The 24,251-nt window shown below is 30.9% G+C and overlaps 1 protein-coding gene across 1 annotated transcript in view; it reads left to right on the forward strand.

Moving 5' to 3' along the window:
- Positions 1-24,251, forward strand: part of LOC143067503 (F-box only protein 11-like) — a 30,079-nt gene extending 5,828 nt beyond the window's left edge. Inside the window, exons 3-19 of the mRNA XM_076240821.1 lie at positions 830-977; positions 3,796-3,928; positions 8,258-8,338; positions 8,652-8,787; positions 9,667-9,773; positions 10,070-10,181; positions 11,863-11,969; positions 12,610-12,747; positions 13,256-13,473; positions 14,575-14,660; positions 15,172-15,266; positions 16,503-16,625; positions 17,380-17,465; positions 18,070-18,290; positions 18,855-19,073; positions 20,121-20,229; positions 20,675-24,251. Coding sequence (XP_076096936.1) covers positions 830-977; positions 3,796-3,928; positions 8,258-8,338; positions 8,652-8,787; positions 9,667-9,773; positions 10,070-10,181; positions 11,863-11,969; positions 12,610-12,747; positions 13,256-13,473; positions 14,575-14,660; positions 15,172-15,266; positions 16,503-16,625; positions 17,380-17,465; positions 18,070-18,290; positions 18,855-19,073; positions 20,121-20,229; positions 20,675-20,903 — 2,348 coding nt within the window. The 3' untranslated portion in view covers positions 20,904-24,251. The remainder of the gene's footprint in view (positions 1-829; positions 978-3,795; positions 3,929-8,257; positions 8,339-8,651; positions 8,788-9,666; positions 9,774-10,069; positions 10,182-11,862; positions 11,970-12,609; positions 12,748-13,255; positions 13,474-14,574; positions 14,661-15,171; positions 15,267-16,502; positions 16,626-17,379; positions 17,466-18,069; positions 18,291-18,854; positions 19,074-20,120; positions 20,230-20,674) is intronic.

The following is a 24,251-nucleotide window of genomic DNA, read 5'->3' on the forward strand; positions in this document are numbered from 1 at the left end:
TATTTTAAGAATTCTATCTGCTATCATTTTCAAGTTTACTATCCACGGCGGTCACATAGTTTATTAAATAGAGAGGGTCTGTATACTATATCAATGACCACCATGGATCGATTAGTAAACTTAAAATTGAAAGTAAATACACTATATTTATATAGTAATGAATGTCATTATAAATATAAGCGCTAAAATTATTCATGTGAACTTTTGATACCTTTTCTGAAATTCTCCAGTTTTAAATCTTTTACAAAATTCATTGATTACAAAAAAAGAAGATGTGGTATGATAGCCATGTTGAGACAACTCTCCACAAGAGACCACAATGATACAGAAATTAACAACTATAGTTCACCGTACGACCTTCAATTCCCCACTAAATGTATTATGTTCGTATTGAAATTGATAGAAAACCAAAATTGGGAATTTTGGAAATAAAGGAGGAGGGATAAAAAAAAAAACACATTTTCCTGTCCCCAATAACCTTTGACTTATGATACTTTTGCTGAAATTCTCCAGTCATTCAATATTTTACATAATTCTTCCAACAACACTTTACATACTATAAACTACGCTCTGAATGCCCGCGATTTCGCGGGTGTGTTCTAGTATCATTTTTAAATTTGCACAATTGCAAAAAAGATTTCATTATAAAATATAAATGTATGCTGGGTATTATATATTTGGCATATTAATTTGAGTTACATCTATTTTTATACAAATTATCAATCTCATAAATACTTTGTACATTAGTGAATGTTAGGCAAGTAGAGATTAGATTCATTAAAATATTAGCCTCTAATTATTTATTAATCTTTATATTTTCCATGTTCAGGAAATGCAGTTGGAGCTCGATACATTCAAGAGGAATTACCCGATGAAGTTCTTTTGAAGATTTTGAGTTATCTGTTAGAGTTTGACCTTTGTCGAGTAGCTTGTGTTTGTAAGAGATTTAGAACTATTGCTAATGATACAGAATTATGGTAAGAAACGGTGATGACATTCGTTAAAACATTAACATTTTTAAAGTCATAAGTCAAACATGTCATTAATGAAATAGGGTTTTAACTTGCCGAATTCCTCTGAAACTCGCTAATTCTCACCAAGTCTTGATTTAAGTTTCATTCATTGTACATTTTCTTGTACATTTTTAGCTCACCTGGCCTAAAAGGCCAAGTGAGCTTTTCTCATCACTTGGCGTCCGTCGTCGTCCGTCGTCGTCGTTAACTTTTACAAAAATCTTCTCCTCTGAAACTACTGGGCCAAATTAAACCAAACTTGGCCACAATCATCATTGGGGTATCTAGTTTAAAAATTGTGTCCGGTGACCCGGCCAACCATCCAAGATGGCCGCCATGGCTAAAAATAGAACATAGGGGTAAAATGCAGTTTTTGGCTTATAACTCAAAAACCAAAGCATTTAGAGCAAATCTGACGGGGGTAGAATTGTTAAACAGGTGAAGATCTATCTGCCCTGAAATTTTCAGATGAATCGGATAACCCGTTGTTGGGTTGCTGCCCCTGAATTAGTAATTTTAAGGAAATTTTGCTGTTTTTGGTTATTATCTTGAATATTATTATAGATAGAGATAAACAGTAAACAGCAATAATGTTCAGTAAAGTAAGATTTACAAATAAGTCAACATGACCGAAATGGCCAGTTGACCCCTTTAGGAGTTATTGCCCTTAATAGTCAATTTTTAACCATTTTTCGTAAATCTTAGTAATATTTTACAAAAATCTTCTCCTCTGAAACTACTGGGCCAAATTAATCCAAACTTGGCCACAATCATCTTTTGGGTTAGTAGTTTGAAAAATGTGTCCAGTGACCTGGCCATCAAACCAAGATGGCCGCCATGGCTAAAAATAGAACATGGGGTAAAATGCAGTTTTTGGCTTATAACTCAAAACCCAAAGCATTTAGAGAAAATCTGACATGGGGTAAAATTGTTTATCAGTTCAAGATCTATCTGCCCTGAAATTTTCAGATGAATCGGACAACCCGTTGTTGGGTTGCTGGCCCTGAATTAGTAATTTTAAGGAAATTTTGCTCTTTTTGGTTATTATCTTGAAATTATTATAGATATAGATAAACTATAAACAGCAATAATGTTCAGCAAAGTAAGATTTACAAATAAGTCAACATGACTGAAATGGTCAGTTGACCCCTTTAGGAGTTATTGCCCTTTATAGTCAATTTTTAACAATTTTCATAAAATTTATAAATTTTTACTAACATTTTCCACGGAAACTAATGGGCCAAGTTCATTATAGATAGAGATAATTTTAAGCAGCAAGAATGTTCAGTAAAGTAAGATGTACAAACACATCACCATCACCAAAACACAATTTTGTCATGAATCCATCTGCTTCCTTTGATATTCACATAGACCAAGGTGAGCGACACAGGCTCTTTAGAGCCTCTAGTTTATGTTATGTTACATATATCATGTATATTATGAATCAATATTTTTTGTTTGAATGCTCTTAATATAATCCCATACAGTGTTCCAGCTTGAATCTCAGGGCAGAAGGGTGCTACTTGTCTGAAAGGGCACTTTAGCGCAATAACCCAAATTGTAAGGGCACTGTTTGGCAGTGTATTAATAACCTTGAATATATGTATTATATATTGCTAGGCTCAGCTGCAGAACATTACTTGTATTTTAACCTTATTCAGAAATTAATGTGTTCCAAGTGTTGGTTCCAGTAAGATTTTTTTATTATCAAATTATCATACCATGACACAAAGCATATCATTTTAATTGATGTAAATTTATGCAAACTGTCCATTTTGATCAGGAAAAAAATCCTTAAAAAAATCTTTTTTTTTATTTTATAATTTATATAACTTAATTATACAAGTCTATAATAATAAACAAGTAGTTCTGAAAGATGGAGCTAAACAAAATTGAATTTGTTATGTAATTAAATTATTTACATTAAAACTACTTGTTTAGACATATAGTATTTGTGTTATTGAAAGTTACCTAACTTGTAAATTGTTACAAAAAAGTATTAAGAAGTGCACACCAAAGTGCTCCTAAGTAGGGAGTTTTATAAATATAACAGGATTATATTATAATGATGCAATAATACATTGCATATATTACAGAAGGTATAAACTCCATTATGATTAAAAAATAAAAGCATTTGTTAAGTGCTCCTATGTAAGGAGGATTATAATACAAGAAATAAAACAGGAAGTGGTGCAATCTTGTTATGTTCAAATACAAATTTCTTTGGTTCTTCTTTTAATTTCATACTCGTGGTTATAAAAACAAAACGTTTTTACCAATCTACCAATTTACTCAAAACTTAGTCTGCCTTTAAATTGTTTTAAATTTTCTTTAAAAATATTTTTTTTTTATGTGTACATATGCTATGATACGTAAACATTACAAATGGCTAACATGTCAGCATTTTCATTCTGTATTAAATATCTAGTATTTGTTCAATTATCTTAAATCCACTAATTAGCAGTGAACAATCATTAGCAGAGGTGATAAAACTGCCAAAGGCATTAGGTATTTAACTTAATCCTATTGTCAGTTAATTAGTGTTACACAATCACTCAGGTAACAATTTTACCGGAAACGCCAGAAGGCATGAAATTTGTAAAATGTATCTTTTGAAAAGGCAGAGGGGGCATTCTTTGGCTTTGGAGGGCAGAAGGGCGGGGGTAAGGGCACCAAGGGCGGGGCGCCCTTCTATTTAGGGCAGGCGGGAACACTGCCATATTTGTTCTCCTTTTATTCTTATTGAGGTATCTGCATGTACATAGATCCCATCTTATTGCAGGAAGAAATTGTATCAAGAAGTATTTGAGTATGACTTCCCTCTGCTTCACCCAGAACCAAGGGTATTTAAGTTTCTACACCCACAAGTTTACTGTGACTATGATAATCCATGGAAAGAAAGCTTCAGACAGTTGGTAAGTCCGCAATATAATCATGATAATAATGAGCGTCGAGTGACCGGTGAAAAATAATGTTATTCCAATTCTTGAACCAATGCATACAAACATCATAAACTTAGTCTTCTGTACAAGATTTTATCATTTTTTTCGCATAAATTTCGTATAATCGTCAATTTTTTTTCAATCGGTCAGTGTTGTGAAAATATGGCAGGTAATTAAAGTTTGTGTTTTGAAGCCGAAATTTAACGATTGTCACCTGTTTGTCAACAATCAACAAAAAAAGCGTGGATATTGAGCACGTGTTTAACATGTACAATCAGATAATAGTTTATTTTGGACATCCATGTGTATTGCGACCACCAGATTTTTAGGAGATGGATCACACTGAGGCCACTTTGCATATGGAAAATATGTTGGGGAATTGCTTTCTGGAAGGAAGCAATTAAAATAAAGTATATTTCTTCTAAATATGAACAAATTAAAGAATTTTCTTCAGAAAAAAGTATATGTACATAAGTTTTATAATGAAAACTATCCATTGAGTTATAAAAAAACATATGAATTATTTTTTTTAATTTGAGGTTTCTTATGACTAAGTGAATACAGGAACTATATACTATTTGTAACCCTTGCTCCAGATATGGGTATACATGTACAGGTTAACTCCTGTTTCCATTTATATGTATCCATAAAAGATTTTTGTGTTTTTATACGACCGCAAAAATTGAAAATTTTTTCGTCGTATATTGCTATCACGTTGGCGTCGTCGTCGTCCGAATACTTTTAGTTTTCGCACTCTAACTTTAGTTAAAGTGAATAGAAATCTATGAAATTTTAACACAAGGTTTATGACCACAAAAGTAAGGTTGGGATTGATTTTGGGAGTTTTGATCCCAACATTTTAGGAATTAGGGGCCAAAAAGGACCCAAATAAGCATTTTCTTGGTTTTCGCACAATAACTTTAGATTAAGTAAATAGAAATCAATGAAATTTAAACACAAGGTTTATGACCACAAAAGGAAGGTTGGTATTGATTTTGGGAGTTGAGGTCCCAACAGTTTAGGAATTAGGGGCCAAAAAGGGGCCCAAATAAGCATTTTTCTTGGTTTTCGCACCATAACTTTAGTATAAGTAAATGGAAATCTATGAAATTTAAACACAAGGTTTATGACCATAAAAGGAAGGTTGGTATTGATTTTGGGAGTTTTGGTCCCAACAGTTTAGGAATAAGGGGACCAAAGGGTCCAAAATTAAACTTTGTTTGATTTCATCAAAAATTGAATAATTGGGGTTCTTTGATATGCCGAATCTTACTGTGTATGTAGATTCTTAATTTTTGGTCCCGTTTTCAAATTGGTCTACATTAAGGTCCAAAGGGTCCAAAATTAAACTTAGTTTGATTTTGACAAAAATTGAATCCTTGGGGTTCTTTGATATGCTGAATCTAAAAATGTACTTAGATTTTTGATTATTGGTCCAGTTTTCAAGTTGGTCCAAATCGGGGTCCAAAATTAAACTTTGTTTGATTTCATCAGAAATTGAATAATTGGGGTTCTTTGATATGCCAAATCTAAGGCCACGGTTTTTTAATTTGTTGGTTTACGGATTTTCTCCATGAAAAAGTCGGGTCGGTCAGTCGGAAAAAAAAAGAAAAAAAAAAGATCTTTCAAGACATAAAACTGATATGCAAAATAAATATATATATATTTCACCTTTCTTATAATATGTTTGTCATACTATTTTGTCATCATTCTTAAATTTTAGTTCGATGAAATAGTATTTCTCAGCTGTAATAAACATCGCATGACATTGTCTAATAATTTCCCGTAAAAAAGGGGTGCATGGACATAGACGAAATTAAATCGTCATTTCACAAACAAGAAAAAGATTCATGTCGGTAGCTCTTAATTAAAACTTGGTGAATAGTAATTAGCACGAAAACTGATAAAGATAAAAATGTAAAAACGTTGTACGAAAATAAGTTTCAACACGAGTGTCAAAAACGTAATAGACTCGTCCACTGGAAAAACGAGAATATCGGGTTAAATAATAGTTGTCATGCATTCCCGTTTTTTTATCCAAATGGAACATATTTTTTTATTATCTATGAAAACAAGAAAATTTCAAATGATTTGTTAAAATTCAGAACTTTTACTCGGTGTCTTGAACTTCCACCTGTCCACATTTGGACAAGTCTATTTCTATGAGAACAGGCATCTTACGGACTGGTGACAAATAAAGGAAACGAACTTATTGTGTAACTAGTTTTAAACACAGATTTCGTTCCGCAAAATTATTTGCGCAAACAATATTTCAAGGTCATTAATAATTGATTTGTCTATTTTTAGAAATGTAAACTGAAAGTTTCATTTTTTCACAACAGAAAGTGTCATCACTTCTGTATTAAGTGATTTATGCATTTCCTTTCATAAAAAAAGGACATTTTAATTATTTTTCAGGGATAATGCATTTGTTAGGGTCGGCGGGAATAAAAAAGCATGAAAAGTCAATTTTATTTTTATTCTGGAAATCAACAAAATCGGGTCGGCGGATCCGTAAACCAACAAATTAAAAAATCCTGGCCTAACTGTGTATGTAGATTCTTAATTTTTGGTCCTGTTTTCAAATTGGTATACATTAAAGTCCAAAGGGTCCAAAATTAAACTTAGTTTGATTTTAACAAAAATTGAATTCTTGGGGTTCTTTGATATGCTGAATCCAAACATGTACCTAGATTTTTAATTATGGGCCCAGTTTTCAAGTTGGTCCAAATCAGGATCCAAAATTATTATATTAAGTATTGTGCAATAACAAGAAATCTTCAATTGCACAGTATTGTGCAATAGCAAGAAATTTTCAATTGCACAGTATTGCGCAATAGCAAGAAATCTTCAATTGCACAGTATTGTGCAATAGCAAGTATTTTCAATTGCACAGTATTGCGCAATAGCAAGAAATATCTAATCGCACAATTTCAATTGGAGTTATCTTTCTTTGTCCAGAATGGTAGTTGAATCAACTTAAATCATTGCTTTATACAATTTACAATGTATATTCACTTTTACTACCAACTGATAAATTAAAACAATCTTGACCATTCAGTGATAACAAGCACTTTTTTTACATTTTAATATTTTATGATGTATTTAAATGAGTAATTATTGTTGCAAACTCCATTAGAAATTTGAATTGAGATCGGTTTTGGAATAAAGGAAAAGGGGATGTGAAAAAAAAATTGGCGGGGGGGGGGTCAATTTTTCTCATTTGAAATTTCATAAATAAAAAGAAAATTTCTTCAAACATTTTTTTGAGAGGATTAATATTCAACAGCATAGTGCTCAAAGGCAAAACAAAAATTTTAAGTTATTAGACCTCATTCATTCTGTGTCAGAAACCTATGCTGTGTCAACTATTTAATCACAATCCAAATTTAGAGCTGAATCCTGCTTGAATGTTGTGTCCGTACTTGCCCCAACCGTTCAGGGTTCAACCTCTGCGGTCGTATAAAGCTGCGCCCTGCGGAGCATCTGGTTTTTCTCAGTATCTACAATTCACAGTTTCTTGATATATGGCACAAAACCTCATCTAGAAATTCTAGTTATGCTTTACCCTGTAACGTGTTTCCACTTCATTCAATGTTTTATTTGTTTATCTCAAACATATCTTAAAGTCATAAGAAACGAGTGACTGGTGAAAAATTATGTTCATCCGATTCTTGAACCAATGCATGTATATATCATAAACTTAGTCCTCTGTGCACGATTTTATAATTTTTTACGCAAATATATCGTATAATCGTCAATTTTTTTTCTATCTGTCTGTTATGAGTTAACAAATATGGCTACTCATTAAATGCCGTGTTTTGAAGCCGAAGTTTACCGATTGTCACCTTATAGTAAATAATCAACAAAAAGCATGGGTATTTAGCACGTGTTTAACATATACAATCAGGTAATAGTTTGTTTTAATGAAAGATTCATGCGTATTGCTATCACCGGATTTTTACGAAGAGGGTCACGTTTAGGTCATTATCCATACGGAAAATATGTCGGCGAATTGCTTCCTGGCAGCAAGCAATTAAAATAAGTAAACTTCTTCTAAATGTGGACAAATTAAAGAATTTTCCTCAGAAAAAAGTATATGTACATAAGTTGTATAATGAAAACTATCCATTTAATTTTAAAAAACATATTGCATATTTTTTTTTAATTTGAGGTTTCATATGACTTTAAATAGAAAAGTATCTCAATTATTTTCCTTGATTAGTTCAATGTAGAGATTTGTGTTTGATGTAAATGATACATAAGATTACAAAATTAACTAATCTGGGTTTTTTTCTTCAGTGTAAAGGTATACATGTGAGACCTGGGTTCAGAGATCTGTATCACAGAAAGTACAGAAAGTTAAAAGGCAGAGATATGAAGGTAAGTGTCAAAAACTAGTTCAGATTTTATAATCCAATATATTTCTTGTGATAAATTTATAAAGGAATAATGGAAACTCAAATTAGACTTCCAACAATCATTATTTTAGATGCACAGAAATGTCTTTTTTTTTAAGTTATCCTCCACATAGCTTTACATGCTACTTTGATGTTAAACACTGACAGTTCATTGTTTTCAACTCCCAGTCATTACACATATGTAGAATGTGTTTAAAATAAAACACAGATACTGAGCTCCAAAGTAAAGTCATTATATATATGAATTTTTTATAAAACTTTTTTTTCAATTTTAGTGCTTTGAAACAATTGAATTTGCATATGACTGGGTTGTAACAGAAGAGTTGGAAAACCAGATAATCTTCGTCCATTCAGGAATATATCATAGAGAATATCTCTTTATTGACACCAATGTGGCTATAATAGGTGCTGGTAAGTATACTAAACATGTAAAACATTTGTTATCTCTTTATTGACACCAATGTGGCTATAATAGGTGCTGGTAAGTATACTCAACATGTAAAACCTTTGTTATCTCTTTATTGACACCAATGTGGCTATAATAGGTGCTGGTAAGTATACTAAACATGTAAAACCTTTGTTATCTCTTTATTGACACCAATGTGGCTATAATAGGTGCTGGTAAGTATACTCAACATGTAAAACATTTGTTATCTCTTTATTGACACCAATGTGGCTATAATAGGTGCTGGTAAGTATACTAAACATGTAAAACCTTTGTTATCTCTTTATTGACACCAATGTGGCTATAATAGGTGCTGGTAAGTATACTCAACATGTAAAACATTTGTTATCTCTTTATTGACACCAATGTGGCTATAATAGGTGCTGGTAAGTATACTAAACATGTAAAACCTTTGTTATCTCTTTATTGACACCAATGTGGCTATAATAGGTGCTGGTAAGTATACTCAACATGTAAAACATTTGTTATCTCTTTATTGACACCAATGTGGCTATAATAGGTGCTGGTAAGTATACTAAACATGTAAAACATTTGTTATTTTTGTCTTCAAAGGAAAAACTCAGGTGTGCTGTTTCCAGTGGCTGCATGAACAATTTGTCACAAATAGGGTTTATGTCAATTCAAATGGAACCACTAATGGTTTGTCAATCATAAAATTATTCAAAAGTTTATTTATTATTTACATTGTTCATGGTCTTTATTTTGGGCATTTTTCAAAGTTTTTGTCAAAATGTCCAGCTTAGCCAAATAACCAGATTGTTGTGACAAACTTAGTGATTACATATTGATTTGTAGTATGTTACAATGTTCTGTTTTATTTTTAGCTTCTGGTAATGTGATTGATCATGTGATCATTGAAAGAGAAAGTGAATCTACAGTAATGTTTGTAGAAGGTGCTAAAGATGCTTACTTAGGCTATGTTACATTAAGAGTAAGTATTTAATGTTAATTCTAAAAAAAAATTGTGCAATTATGATTTTTCAAGAAAAGGAAAAAATACAAGATTAATCATTTTTACAATGATAAAAACATAACAACAATTTCAGAATTAACTGAGTGAGATCATTATAACACTATTTTATAGAAAATATAGGAACGCTAATGGTATGTGATAAAGATTATTAGATGCATATTCATGGCTGGTTTATATACAAATTATCTTCCATCAGTTAAAAAAGAAAAATAAGACAACTAACTGAAACTACTATTTTGTATTATTTGTTTCAGTTTTCACCTGATATTACATCATCTGTACCACATCACAAACATTATGCTTTAGAAGTAACAGACCATTGTTCTCCAGTTATAGACAGCTGTAGGATTAAAAGTACTTCTGTTGGTAGGTTGTTATAAACTAATGTAGGTTATTATATCAACCATATTTACTGATCATGTGAATACAGCATGTGATATTGTTATCATGAGGTCATACTCTGTTTGTTCTTTATTGCTGCGTGCCTGACATGAGATTATGGGTTAGATCAAAACTAAAGCTTTAAATCAAATTTTGCTTGATGGCACTTAACATGTAGGATTAGATTTGGTTGCCACAAAGTCAGAATAGTGTTTGTGATAAGGATGACATGTTTTCCAACAAAGCTTCCTTACGAGCTGGCATATGGAAATTGCTTAGAATGACAATCTTCTATAAGGTCTGTTTCATATTCATATCATAATAAGTATTAATAACATGTTTTGTGCAGCTTCCTCTTATAAGGCTTAAATTAAGATATTGTTTGTTTGCCCTTTACCAACCAACCCTATAAATTCGTTCCACCTGAAAATCTTTTATTTGTATTTACCAGCAAGATTTTATTTTATTTTTTCGTTCCTACCAAAAATCTTATATTTGTATTTCGTGCTCAAAACTTTTTTACCGGAATCCTCGGGTTTTATCTTTCCCGTATAAGGTCTAGTCTGTTTGGTTTTGACATGAACACTTACCTTTAGAGTTTCAAAGCATTTGTTTGAAATCAATGTTGAAAGCTTTGATATGACTTTACTATGTGTCTGTATACTTGAAGAGCAGGGTTCATTCAAAAAAAGTTCGTCCAATACAAAATTATCAACGTGTGTACAAAATATTTTGTAAACGGACGTTGTACGTGTATCCTATGTAGGAATGGCCTTTGGTGATCCGTAGATCAGGATGATTATGTTAACGATGCCTTCGACCAGCATTGATATATTATTTATATCTGACATGAACCAAAGGTCTGTAAAGTGGAGAATATTTGGCAGTAAAATCGCCAAGTTTTTCCATACAGATCATTTATAAATGCGATGTAAAATACGTGACAGTTGAGTGTCAAGTCCTGTAGCACTTTTATTGGAAACACAGGCACACACAAAAATTTAAACACTCTAGGGACTTTTTCTACTAGTAATGTATGTCTGCCTCGACATATCTTACCAGGACAAAGTTATCTCTTACAGAAAACCTTTAGGTCGAGGTAAGTGTACAAGGTACGAAGTACAGAATATTAGTGCAAGTTAAAACTCTAAAAAGTTTCAGGCAAATTAACATTGAAAATATGCCGCACAGCCCTATATTTTGATATTTGAAAACAAAATAAACTCTCTGATGGCCATTTCTTCTCTTCCTAAATCTATTGGTAATGGTCCACTAAGTACTTCTATAAATGCCTCCAGAGATGAGTGAGATGGTAATTTTTTTTTCAAAACTTCCTGGGACTATTATACTAATAGTCCCAGAAACTTATTAGCAAAAAAATACTTAAACAAAAGCAATACAAACAAAAATGACATCATGCTGATTTTGTATCTATAAAATAAAATATTATACCTACCTGCTTACCCATTACAAAAAATGTACCGAGTCATGTTATTTTTTGGGAAAGAAAAAGAAAATATTTTACCTACCTACCTACCCTGTTTGAAAAGATAGGGTCGGAAAAGAGCAAACAAACAATATTTTAATTTAGGCCTAATTTAAAACTGAACTGTTTCAGGAATAGATTTTTATAAAGATTGATTATTATATGTTTTCATCATTTTAGTGGGTGCTGCTGTATGTGTATCTGGAACAGGTGCTGACCCCTTTATAAAACATTGTAAGATAAAAGACTGTGAAAATGTGGGACTTTATGTGACAGATTACGCACAGGCAAGTTATTATAGAATATTATAGATATGATGATGGGAGTTTTTAACGACCTTGACTGGCTATACAACCCTTGCCGGGTTGGTTATAAATATATGAATTATTTATGGTGCTATGAAATAATTATCAGATGATAGATGTAGGATATATCAATGAAACAGCAACCTTATTGGGGTATTAGCATATACTTGTAGATGCTTCATAACCTTGATTACATTAAAATCTGAATGAACTTATTTGAGCTAAAAATATGTGTGTTTAGGGTTTCTCTACTGGCCCTTATTTTTTAGTGCCTACCATAATGCTTAATACTCATTTCTTCAAACATTTTTTACCACAGACACATCCGTTGTTTTACCAACAAACATATCTCATCTTAACATTGTCAGTTATGATCATTGTAAAATTGCAAAAGGCAGCAGTTCTGTTAAAGAAGTGGATATGAAATCACAACAGTGCATGATGAAAACATGATAATTTCCATATTGTGACTTTAAAAACAAACAAAAAAAACCCACATATTTTCAAAGGAGACTTTAATTTATGAAATTAAGCTTTACACATGTATACAGGGAAACATACAGCAAGTTAAACTTTTCATACATGTGATATTTTCTGTCTAATGATGATTGGTGTTTTATAGGGTACATACGAGGACAATGAAATCAGTGGGAATGCCTTGGCCGGTATATGGGTAAAGAACCATGCTAACCCTATTATGAGACGCAATCACATCCATCATGGTAGAGATGTAGGAATATTTACCTTTGACAATGGCTTGGTGAGTAATCGGGTCACAAGTATTTAATTTAAACATCACTTGAATTTCATTTCAAATTTGTATTCATTAATAAATAATGCAACTTGACCTAGATCCATGTTTTCTACACAGTTTGACTAAAATTTACATGTTAATGGAGATCATGTCAAATTATGTGAGTAGAAGACATCTTGATTCTAGAATATAATTTTAAGTAAATGTTTATAACGATAAAAACTAGACATCAAAGTATTCAGCTGACTGATTTGATCCTTTGCAAATGTAGGAGAAGACCACATTGCGTTTTTTTATAAAGAGAATTTTGGAATAAATAGATTTAAAATCTGCTTTTTTATACAATTGATTTTAATTTGCAATTTGTAATCTTAATTTCTCCTGTTTCGTAAATTTCTACCTACTTTTGATATATTTCTCTATCTTGCATGAAAACTACACTTTGATAACTCTTTTACCATAGTTTATCAAGGTATTAAGTATTAAGTTTGATAATTTTCTGTCTACTTTTCAGGGATATTTTGAATCAAATGATATCCACAATAACAGAATAGCAGGATTTGAAGTAAAAGCTGGTGCTAATCCTACTGTTGTTAGGTGTGAGATACACCACGGTCAGACAGGGGGTGTTTATGTCCATGAAAATGGACGTGGGCAGTTCATAGAAAACAAAATCCACTCTAATAACTTTGCTGGTGTGTGGATAACATCAAACAGTGATCCCACTATCAGGTAGGTGGAGTAGCTAATTAAGTAATCATATGAGTATTGTATACTATGATTTGTTCTTACAATTACCATTATAGTTAAACATATCTGAAATAATTATAACTTGATATTACTATTTAATTTAAATTCAGAAATAAGAATTAAAAAAACCAATGCATACCAGTTTGACCCCCCAGATATACATGTTTTTACATATAAAATTGCTCTGTAGGTTAAAAGTTAGTTTTTGGAATATAAATAGTGGGTTGCCATAAACTGTTGTGATATATAATGATTTTCAATTAGCTATGAGTCAAATCCCACAAAATTTTGATTCAACTTATTGTTAAAAGCCTTGTGTATAAAAGGTGCCTTAACACAGTGTTCTAGGATTCCCATTACCCGTTACCCGGGGTAAGTGGATTAGGACAACGGGTAAGTCCTTTTTTAGCCTTTGTCTCCCGGTGGTAAGTCAATTTTCAAGTTCGGGGAAGCCGAAAAACTCTTGAAATTTCCCGGTCCTCTTCAATTTTCCCATATCTGCTTTTTATTTTTATTAAATCACGAGAAAAAACTTTGATAAAAGATCGAAGATTTTGTCGATGTCTATCGGCGCTTTTATTCAAGCACTCGTTTACTAGGTGTAATCAAGCGCAAAAGAGACCACATTCTTCTTCTATCATTCTAAAAGTCGGTCACGGTGTCGATAAAATCGGAAAATCCGGATTGATAACTGGTGCTTAAATCGGGACATAAACAATTTTTTTTCTTGTCATCGGAGGAAAATAAACTTACAGTTGCATTTATTATAGCTCTTAATAAATGACATAGTAATAACTATAACATATTTGTCAAATTTAGTAAGAAATCGTTTTTTTTGCGCCGTCCGCATTGGTTGGCGGATTTAACTTTTAGATGTGGGTAAGTAATTTTTTTATTGATCTTACCCGTGGTAAGTCAAGGTGCCAAAAAAATCCTAGAACACTGCTTAACAGATACCAAAATTTCAGATACAGTCATTCTAGCTGTATAATAATGTAGGTATGAAAAGATTACTAGGTTCAGAGGGTTGATTCCTTAGAAACAGTGTTATTATTTGAAATGAATTTTTTAATTGTTTTGTAGGAAAAATGATATTTATAATGGCCATCAAGGAGGAGTGTATATATTTGGAGAAGGAAGAGGGCTGATAGAACACAATAACATTTATGGTAAGGAATTGGGGAAACCACCTATATAATGAGGGTTAGAGATGAGGTTCACATAAAGATGGGAAAAAAAAAAATATTTCTGACAGATTTAGAATAGAGTGAAAATTAAGTTTGGTGACAGTTGGGTGGTCATAAACATGTTTTACCCCTCAACATTCTCCTTGTGCCTTTGATAACCTATTAATATCTGTCTGTAGGGCTAGACTACTTCAAAAGGAGGGTAGTATACCTAACCTTATCATGACTTGACAGTTGAGCTAACAAGCAAGGTAACCTAAGATTCGACCTTTACCTACACACTCCATGCATTCTGCTGTAGTTTTCTAGTCAAGTAAGCTTTAGAAATACTTAGAAAAAGATAGTTTTTTAATACTACACATGCTGTTATATGTGTCAAATTGCAGTTTTAATTTTGCTACAAAGCTGGCAAGATATGCCTTATTGCGAACAGTTTTATAAGCTTCTTGCCTTGAGCTCTACTTTTTATTTGAACAAATTTATTTGTTTACAGGTAATGCATTAGCAGGGATCCAGATCAGAACAAACAGTCATCCTATTGTCAGACATAATAAAATACATCATGGTCAACATGGCGGTATATATGTTGTAAGTATTTTGATAAATTATAGTCAGGCATATTGAATATTTAGTACACAGAAAGAACTTGCATGATTACATTGATTAGATGGTCGATTAAAGTTTGACAACATACCAACCAAAATCCTGTTTAAAACAATTATTATACATGTATGAAATATTCTAGTAAAAATGGGAATATATACATTTGTTTAATGTAGGGTTTAGAAGTTGGACCCAAGAAATAGAATTGTAATACATTTAAACTTCAATGAACAAATAAATACATTTTACTCAGGTTAGTTAGTGGAGGAAATTTTCACCATACACCAAGCTACTGTTAAACCCTTCCTTATTGCTACAAGTTACAATCATTAATTTAAAAGTGATAAGTTTAAAACATTTTTCTGATAACTAGTCTAGATCTCATAGTTAATCTTAAAATGAATTGGTATCCAAGACCCATATACATGTTAAAAGATTTAAATGAGATTATAAAGAATTGAGGAGGCTGCGGGGTATAAAAATTTCAGAAAAAAATTAAACATTTATTTTTCATTACAAATTTTATTTGTTACTTTAAGTAAATGTTACTTTATCATATTGTACAAAAATTATTCAAAAAAATCAATTTGTGTTGGCCACAGATGAATTTTAAAATGTAGATATCATTGAAAAAGCTCCAAATTATCTCCCTTTGGTGCAAAAAATGCCATTTTTTGGCATTAGAATTGAAATATCTTTTTTAAACTCATCGGTGACCTATAATTTTTATTATTATTTTCAAATAAGCTGTACTTAAACTAACTATTGTAAAATTTGAGCGATTTCTGTAATTAAGTTCTACTTTTATTTCGATATTACCTCTATTTCTCCTATTAGTTCAACAGAAAAAGGTACTTTTACAAAAATTTATGCTTTTTTCAAAGGCAGATTGTGAGCGTAAATGAACGGTGACCCCATTATTTTATTTTATTTTTCTATTCATTATAAGATAAGGTTCTTTTATAGAAAAATATAGCGAAATCCTATATTAAATAAAAAAATTCGATTTAGACCCGCGAGCCCCCTTAAGTAATGAAAAACAAAAAACTTTAAAAGCGTTCAAAACATTTTAATTTTTTCTATTGATATATTCATAAATTTCAGCAGAAGATAAACTATTAATAAAAAGTTACAGATTAGAATAAGATCAGTTTTAATTATTCAATTTATATGTGTATACCAGGTTTTAATAAAAAATAATGAATTTATATTTTTGAATAGCATGAAAAGGGACAAGGTCTAATTGAAGAGAATGAAGTATATGCCAATACTTTAGCAGGAGTATGGATTACAACAGGCAGTACTCCAGTACTACGCAGAAATAGAATACATAGTGGAAAACAGGTAATTATGGATTAAATATAACAGCTTATTCATTAAAATAATGTTTATTTTGATGTTGGTAATCATTCTCCCACTTCTTAGTCTTTCTAAACAAGTGAAAAGGACCTTTGTTTTACTTAATAGTTCCTACATTTTAACTAAAAAACCCAATATATAGATCAACAGTTTGTTTTCAACAGTAGTCAAGTGTCCATACAAAATGTTGAGACCTAAATATTCCCAATCTTGAAAAGTTTGAAAAACAAATGTATCATCTGTCAACAGGACCAATTTCTTTGAAGGACCAAACATTTAGATATAATGTTTACAGCTCCTTCTTTAGGTATTAGAAGTTATAGAAAATAGCCTGAAGACTCAGACTTTCATTTTGTTCTCAATCAAAAGAATTAAAATCGAGTATCTGCTTAAATTTTGCACCCTGTTTTGTAGGAAAAAATCCAAAGGTCTGTACATCTGACAAATATTATTAAACCTAACCTATGTTCATCCTTAAAGTTATATTTCAAGGGAATTTTAGGGCCAATATGGACCCTTCATAGATCACTCCTTTGTGAATGCCTCAAACCTTAACTTATTCAACTCAACAAATTTGTTCCACAATGAAAAGCTTCCAATTATTTTTAATTCATTGATTAGCCATATAACTTGTTCATTTCTTGGTTTTTAGATAGGACACTGACATTTATTTTTAAGTTATTTTTTAAGGTATCTAACTTTTAATTGAAAATTCCTGAATTTATGACAATTTTTTCAGGTTGGAGTATATTTTTATGACAATGGACATGGAGTGCTGGAGAACAATGATATCTTCAATCATTTATATTCAGGTGTTCAGATAAGGTAAGCCGACCGTGCTAGACCCTCATTTGAAATCCTGTCACATGTTTATAAGTCAGGAACCTTGTCAATGGTTTTATTATTGCTTATGATAATGTTTTGTCCCTGAGGGAATTAGACGGTGATTGGATTTCTGTTTAATTTATTTACAAATTTTCTAAACTAAGGGCTCTTATGTACTTGACTTAATTTGTAGAATCTTGTCCATTATTAAAACCATAAGATTTACCTAGATGTTTTGATTTCCAGAGGTGAAGTGGAAGATTCCTATTCAATTCAAAAATTGAAAACAAAAATTGATAAACCCATGACAACAAAAAATGACAAAGAACAGTACACAAAACACAACACAACACAGGAAACTTAAAACTGAACACCACAAACCCCACCAAAGTCATGGTTGCTCCACATGCCACACCCATTTCTAATAAATTTCTTAACCTAGATAAACGGTAGGTATAGTTTTCTAAAGGTATTAACATTCATGTGCATACTGAAACTGTAATTATACTTTCAACACCCAATACAACACACAGAAAACTTTTGATGAAATTGTATTTGTTAAAAGATTTAACGCAAATCACAATAATGATTTATTTCTATTTAGAACAGGAAGTAACCCTATTATTAGGAAAAACAAGATCTGGGGAGGACAGAATGGTGGTATTCTTGTCTACAATAGTGGACTAGGTCTGATAGAAAATAATGAAATCTTTGACAATGCAATGGCTGGAGTCTGGATCAAAACAGACAGCAATCCAATTTTACGTCAAAATAAAATATATGATGGCAGAGACGGTGGAATCTGTATTTTTAATGGAGGAAAAGGTATGTTATCATTATTTTGTAACGTAGATGAAATAAATATAGCACAAGGCAGTTACACCTGAAAAAGGGGTATATTAAACTTTAAAGCTATTTAAGAAAGAATATTAACACAAAAAAAAAGATGCATGGAAGTATTTTAGTAGACAATCATATTCAGTATTTCAAGACTTTTAAAGTAAGCTTATCTGTCAGTTGGTATCATATTGATTTCAATGATAAATTGGTTATCAAGAATTTAAAAGTTTTGATTGCCATGCCTTTCCAGTAAGCATTCTGCCAATCATTATTGTATGACAATCCACAGGGCCCTACAAACTTCTGGAGGATATCAAGCTAATTGGTAATAACTTTTACCTGACATGATTATATATTTCATCATAGGTCATCATATGGCATTCACAGATTGGCAAGTAATCAAACCAAAGGCATAATATGTTTATTATACCAGCAATTTTGTCATAATAATATTACATTTATACACAATTTATGCATGATAGTTAGTTTAAAGTTTAACAAATTGTAGCCATTTTGGTAGTATAAAGTAAATCTTTTTTGTATTTATAGGGATTTTAGAAGAAAATGATATTTTTCGAAATGCACAAGCAGGAGTATTAATCAGTACAAACAGTCATCCATCGTTACGAAGAAATCGAATATTTGATGGAAATGCTGCTGGTATAGAAATAACAAACAATGCTACAGCAACGTTAGAAGGAAATAAAATATTTAACAATAAATTTGGTGGACTCTGTCTAGCTAGTGGTGTCCATCCAAAACAAAAAGGTAACATAATTTGAATAAAAGGATATTGGATTAATTCTATGACATAAAAAAGAAGATGAGGTAGTTTGATAAACTTAAGATCAAATTATGCAGAAGAAAGCAACTATAATGCAACATACATTTTTGAACAATAACCCAAACCAATATTATTTAATGCACACTTTTTAACATATGATAATGATGCACATCTTTGCTAGCCAAGGGTTACAATCCACTTCCCTTCTCTCCACCCTTGGCAGATAAAGCCAACATTTGTTATAACAATGTTGTGCCATCTATCATTAGATTAATGTCATGCCCATGTCGAAAACATTATTCTTGACCAATGGTAGCACTTGCACTCTTCAATTTGGAGGTTAAAACCCGGTAGCGTCTTGATTCTACACACTTGGTAAAACAGGAAATGAAAATATACATTCATGCATTTGTGCAATAAACATCCAAAGGAACTTCTATTAGTCGATTAAAAACATTCAAATTGTCACTAAATATAGTCGTATGTTTAGGGATGTAAAGATTTGTTGCACAATAAGCATGTGACAATTGTTTACATACACTTTCTACATGATCATGTTATAAATGCTTTTTGATTGGATGAAGTGAGTCTCGACTGCAACCAATGAAAATCATTACCTTGTGTCTCTGAAATTCTATCTCAATACGTCAAAGGGTTGAGAGGAGGGAAGTGGATCGTAACCCTTGGCTTGTGAAGATGAATGATGAAGTGAGTTGTGTCTGAAGATATGGGATAGTATGATCATATTGTTCATTGTAATAAAGAGTATTTGTGCCTAGAAACAGGATAAATATTTATAACTTTTAGCAGTTTTAATTCTGTTTCACAAAAAACAAAAAATATCACCTAGAAGAATGTGGTGTTCATTGACAAAGATCATCAAATCTGTAAAAAAAAGTAAAAATTACAAACTTGGGAATATGTAAAAATTAACTATGAAAAAAATATTATAATAGTTGTCACAAGCAAGGATTGACTACATTGGATTTAATAGAACATAATAATTGAGAAATATATTGATCTGTTTGTAGATAACATTATCACAGGCAATCACAACATGGTACACAGGGCTGTATCAACTGGACAGTGCTTATATAAAATATCCAGTTACACAAGTTTTCCAATGCATGACTTCTATAGGTAAATATCACCAGTATATTTAATTTTCCACTTAATTTTCCAAGGCAGAACAGCTATAAGAAAATTTGATCAGTACAATACTGAGATATGCCTGAGTGAAAAATAATAGACAAAGATAAGTTCAAATAAGTGTGAAAAAAATACAAAGAAAAATAATTGAAGAAGATATATTGGAAACACTTGAATTTACAACTTTCTTTCAATTTACTGTCATACATAACATACAGAAATTGAACAATAAATGAAAGTGATGTTATTTGCAAGTACACTAAATGCTTATTACATATATATTAAAACGCATTAGTTGGAAGAAAATGATGGTTTTTTTCCCCTCAGAAATACTGAACTGCTATTATTTGAAATTTGAATCATTCATTATTGTGCATAAGAATTTTTGACATCATAGCATATATTAAGGTTATAAATCTGGTTACACTATTTTCAGATGTCGGACTTGCAATACAACAGAGAGGAACGCAATATGTGTGAACTGTATAAAAACTTGTCATGCCAGTCATGATGTAGAGTTTATTCGGCATGATCGATTTTTTTGTGACTGTGGAGCAGGGACTCTGAACAATCAATGTCAGTTACAAGGTGAACCAACGCAAGATACAGACACATTATATGACTCTGCTGCACCTATGGAAACCCACACGTTACGAGTGAATTGATGTGTCTTCATTTCCTGTAATAACTCGCCTACATTTTGTTTTATTTAGCAACAAATATGGGAAGAAAACATCACTTGTGAAGATTTTATTTATGAAACATTTTTTTTTTTTTTTTTATTCAAAGTGACATGAGCAAGGATAAATGTTGCTCAGCCAGGATATCCACAAGATGCTAAATATAATATATCTGGTGCCAAATTTGGAAATGCAATATTTAATTTTCATCGAAATGGAGAAAAAACTTGTGCATGCTTTATATATTGCAAAAAGATATTTTAACATTTTATCTTTTACACAGAAATGCAAAGTAATTTTATTTTCTATGGAAATTTATGGTAATATGGGCTATTGTCCTAATATAAAGTGTACTGTGATGAAAGTAACTTCACTAAACAGATAATAAACTTCATTTGAAAGTGTATATGTATGTGTAATGCATTAGCACTAGTGTGTCTCTCTGAAAAGTAAAGGAGTCTGTATTACAGAGTTGTGGGTAATGCTAATTCCGTAAAAAAAATAACACTGCTGAATTACCAAAAAAGTGCTTTTTGTGATGATTCTATTTTTGTGATTTTTGTAAAACTATTCCACACTTTGTAGATTTTGATATAAAAAGTATATTCTTTTTGTGGTTCACAATAGTAGCTGTTATACATAGTAGTTTAATTTTCTCAACAATTTCTTTTGAGGGGGAAAAGTTAATTAACATTTTAAACCAATATTTTTGTTATATATGATAGAGTCCTCGTAGTTTGGGGTTTTGGTTAATTGATGGGTACACCAGCCATTTAACCAGGTTTAAACTTATGTCTTAATAGAAAAGAATATTCAATTAAAAAGGTGTTTCTTTAAATTTTAGCTTTTAAAGCATAATAAATTATCTATGGGACTAGAAACTAGCATTTTAATGATTTAGAAAAAAAAAATGCCTATTTTATAGAAGTAGATTTTACTTTGTATGGAAAACACTGACAACAGCATTGAAAAGAAATGTTAATTTTATAAATGTATATGTAAGATGCAAATGTAAAGGTATAAATGTATGGGTGATGATGTTGTATTTAGGTCAGTATGTTTAAGCACCAAAGTTTATATGCACTGCTGTTATGATAGATCTGTACTAATACTGTGTTCATTGTTGGGTATACTGTAACGGAGTTTAATTGTTTGTTGTGTATATGTTCATTATTGCCATCATTTTTTTTTCTTTGTATGTTATTTTTCACATGTTTACTAAGATACTATATGATTTCAACATTTATACATTTTCCCGAACTTTCCGACATCACAATGTATAAGTTATTTAGTCACAGTAAGAGTCAATTGTTCAATGATGTCATTACCCCTATTGACATCAGTTTAACTGATGTGACTCGTTACTTAAAAGGAAAATAAAAACTGGTCTTTTGCTCATCAGCAATATTTGTTTTTAAATTTACTTTTGTTGTCTATAAAAAGGAAAATTGATAAAAGAAGGTTGAGAACAGGTTTCTCTGATATTAGCTATATTTTCATTAAAATGTTTATTCTTAATCTGATGGTCCATGGCTAAAATTGAAAATAGGAAATTTCAGAATAATTAACACTGAATTTCTATGTACTGTTAGGCCATTCAGTGTTTTTTTCTGTACATTTTCAAGTTTCTGATGTTAACATTTGCAAATGTGTTCCCAATTAAACATTTTTTAATTATTTGTTTTTCTGATAGGAAAAACTTGTGCAAAAATGTACACCTTTGTATATTTTATTTTTATGTGTTTCAACTGATATACTGAATTCTAGGCAAAATGTCTGTATTAATTTTATACAGTATAAACAGCTAGACACATTATAGTATAAAGTATAATTAAATGTTTAAACTTTTGTTTTGTTGTTTCCACACTATTTTTAACTTTGAATTCAACTGTTGCATGAATAATGACATAAAAAGACCAATATTGTGAAATAGTATGATTTTTTTGTGTAAGAATTACCCTATATAGACTTTTGTTGATCATTATCCTTATCACTGCCATTTTATGATAACATTGACATTTACAGGTCAAATTTTATTTTCACAACACTTGTGTTGTGTCAGTTGAAAACATTATGTTACTATGGTTACAGAGAGATTGTTGGTTGTTTTATCTTGTTGAGTGTGTTACTTGTCTTATATTTTAAGTGTATATCACACGTTGTGTATAATCATTTATAATTTTCTGTTCCTTTATTGTGGCTTTATGGTAAATTGATGCTTTGAAACTTTCAGGAATTAAATTGTATTTTTACTAAATATAATAAATGTATCAGGACTGTTCCTAAAAACCAATTTTTTAATTAAAAAAAAACCAAAATAGATAATATTCCTGCTTAAATTCTATATTGTCCTGCATGGTAACAGCCATGTGAACATTCTTGTTTACTATTGCCATAAAGTATCTAATATTGAAGCAGAAAATGTTTATTGTTTTGTTATGTATTTTGTTTAGATTCTATTCTTAACTTTCCTGTGATTTTTGTGTTAAATCCTGGTGATGTCATTCTGAAAATACAAAAATTCAACTCAGGAATATTCTCATTTTTTTTCTTCATTTTATAGAATTGTTTCAGATAAAGCATATGAAATATCATAGGAAAGTTTAATTTTGTTGTAAATTATTGGCTGTTTTGTACAGAACTCATTATTTCATATAAGATAAATTTATTTATACAATATAAATCCTAGATCTAAATAAATAAGAATAGTTCAAACCATTATATACAACACTTTTCAAGGTTCTGGTAAACTTTGCATGAGAGATGACAACTTAATTTTTCTAGCATGAATGTTTAATGTAAATGTTATCTCTGTAGTAGCTAATGACATTGTGGAACTAAGATAAGAAAAAAGGTCCAATTAAATTTTGAGTCTAATGACAATGTATCAAGCAACAGTTACCAATGATTCTGTTGTGAGTGTCAAAGTAAATGATTCCGTCCAAAAATAATAATTTAAAACTTTCTTGAATACATTCAAGAAAAGTCAGGTGAAATACTACTTGATCAAGAGTTTACTATTGAATAATGAAAAAAGCCAATACACATAAATGTTCTGAAACAAACATATCCAGTTCTGTGTTACTGTAACCAAACAACTCCACAAGGCATTAACTATGAAGACTTTTGGATTCTGTGTTTACATTCTTGTTTTTTCTTGATAAATGGGACTTATTTTGTATGTTTTGTTTATTTTTGGATTTGATAGAGTTCATATACATAATTAGAGTATTTATTAGAGTATGACTGTGTTTAAGAGAGTGATATATCATAATAAAAACACCAATATATGATCAGATCATCAGAAAAAAATAAATATGTTCAAAATACAAA

Source organism: Mytilus galloprovincialis, chromosome 3 (assembly GCF_965363235.1).
Source record: "Mytilus galloprovincialis chromosome 3, xbMytGall1.hap1.1, whole genome shotgun sequence".
Taxonomy (NCBI): domain Eukaryota; kingdom Metazoa; phylum Mollusca; class Bivalvia; order Mytilida; family Mytilidae; genus Mytilus; species Mytilus galloprovincialis.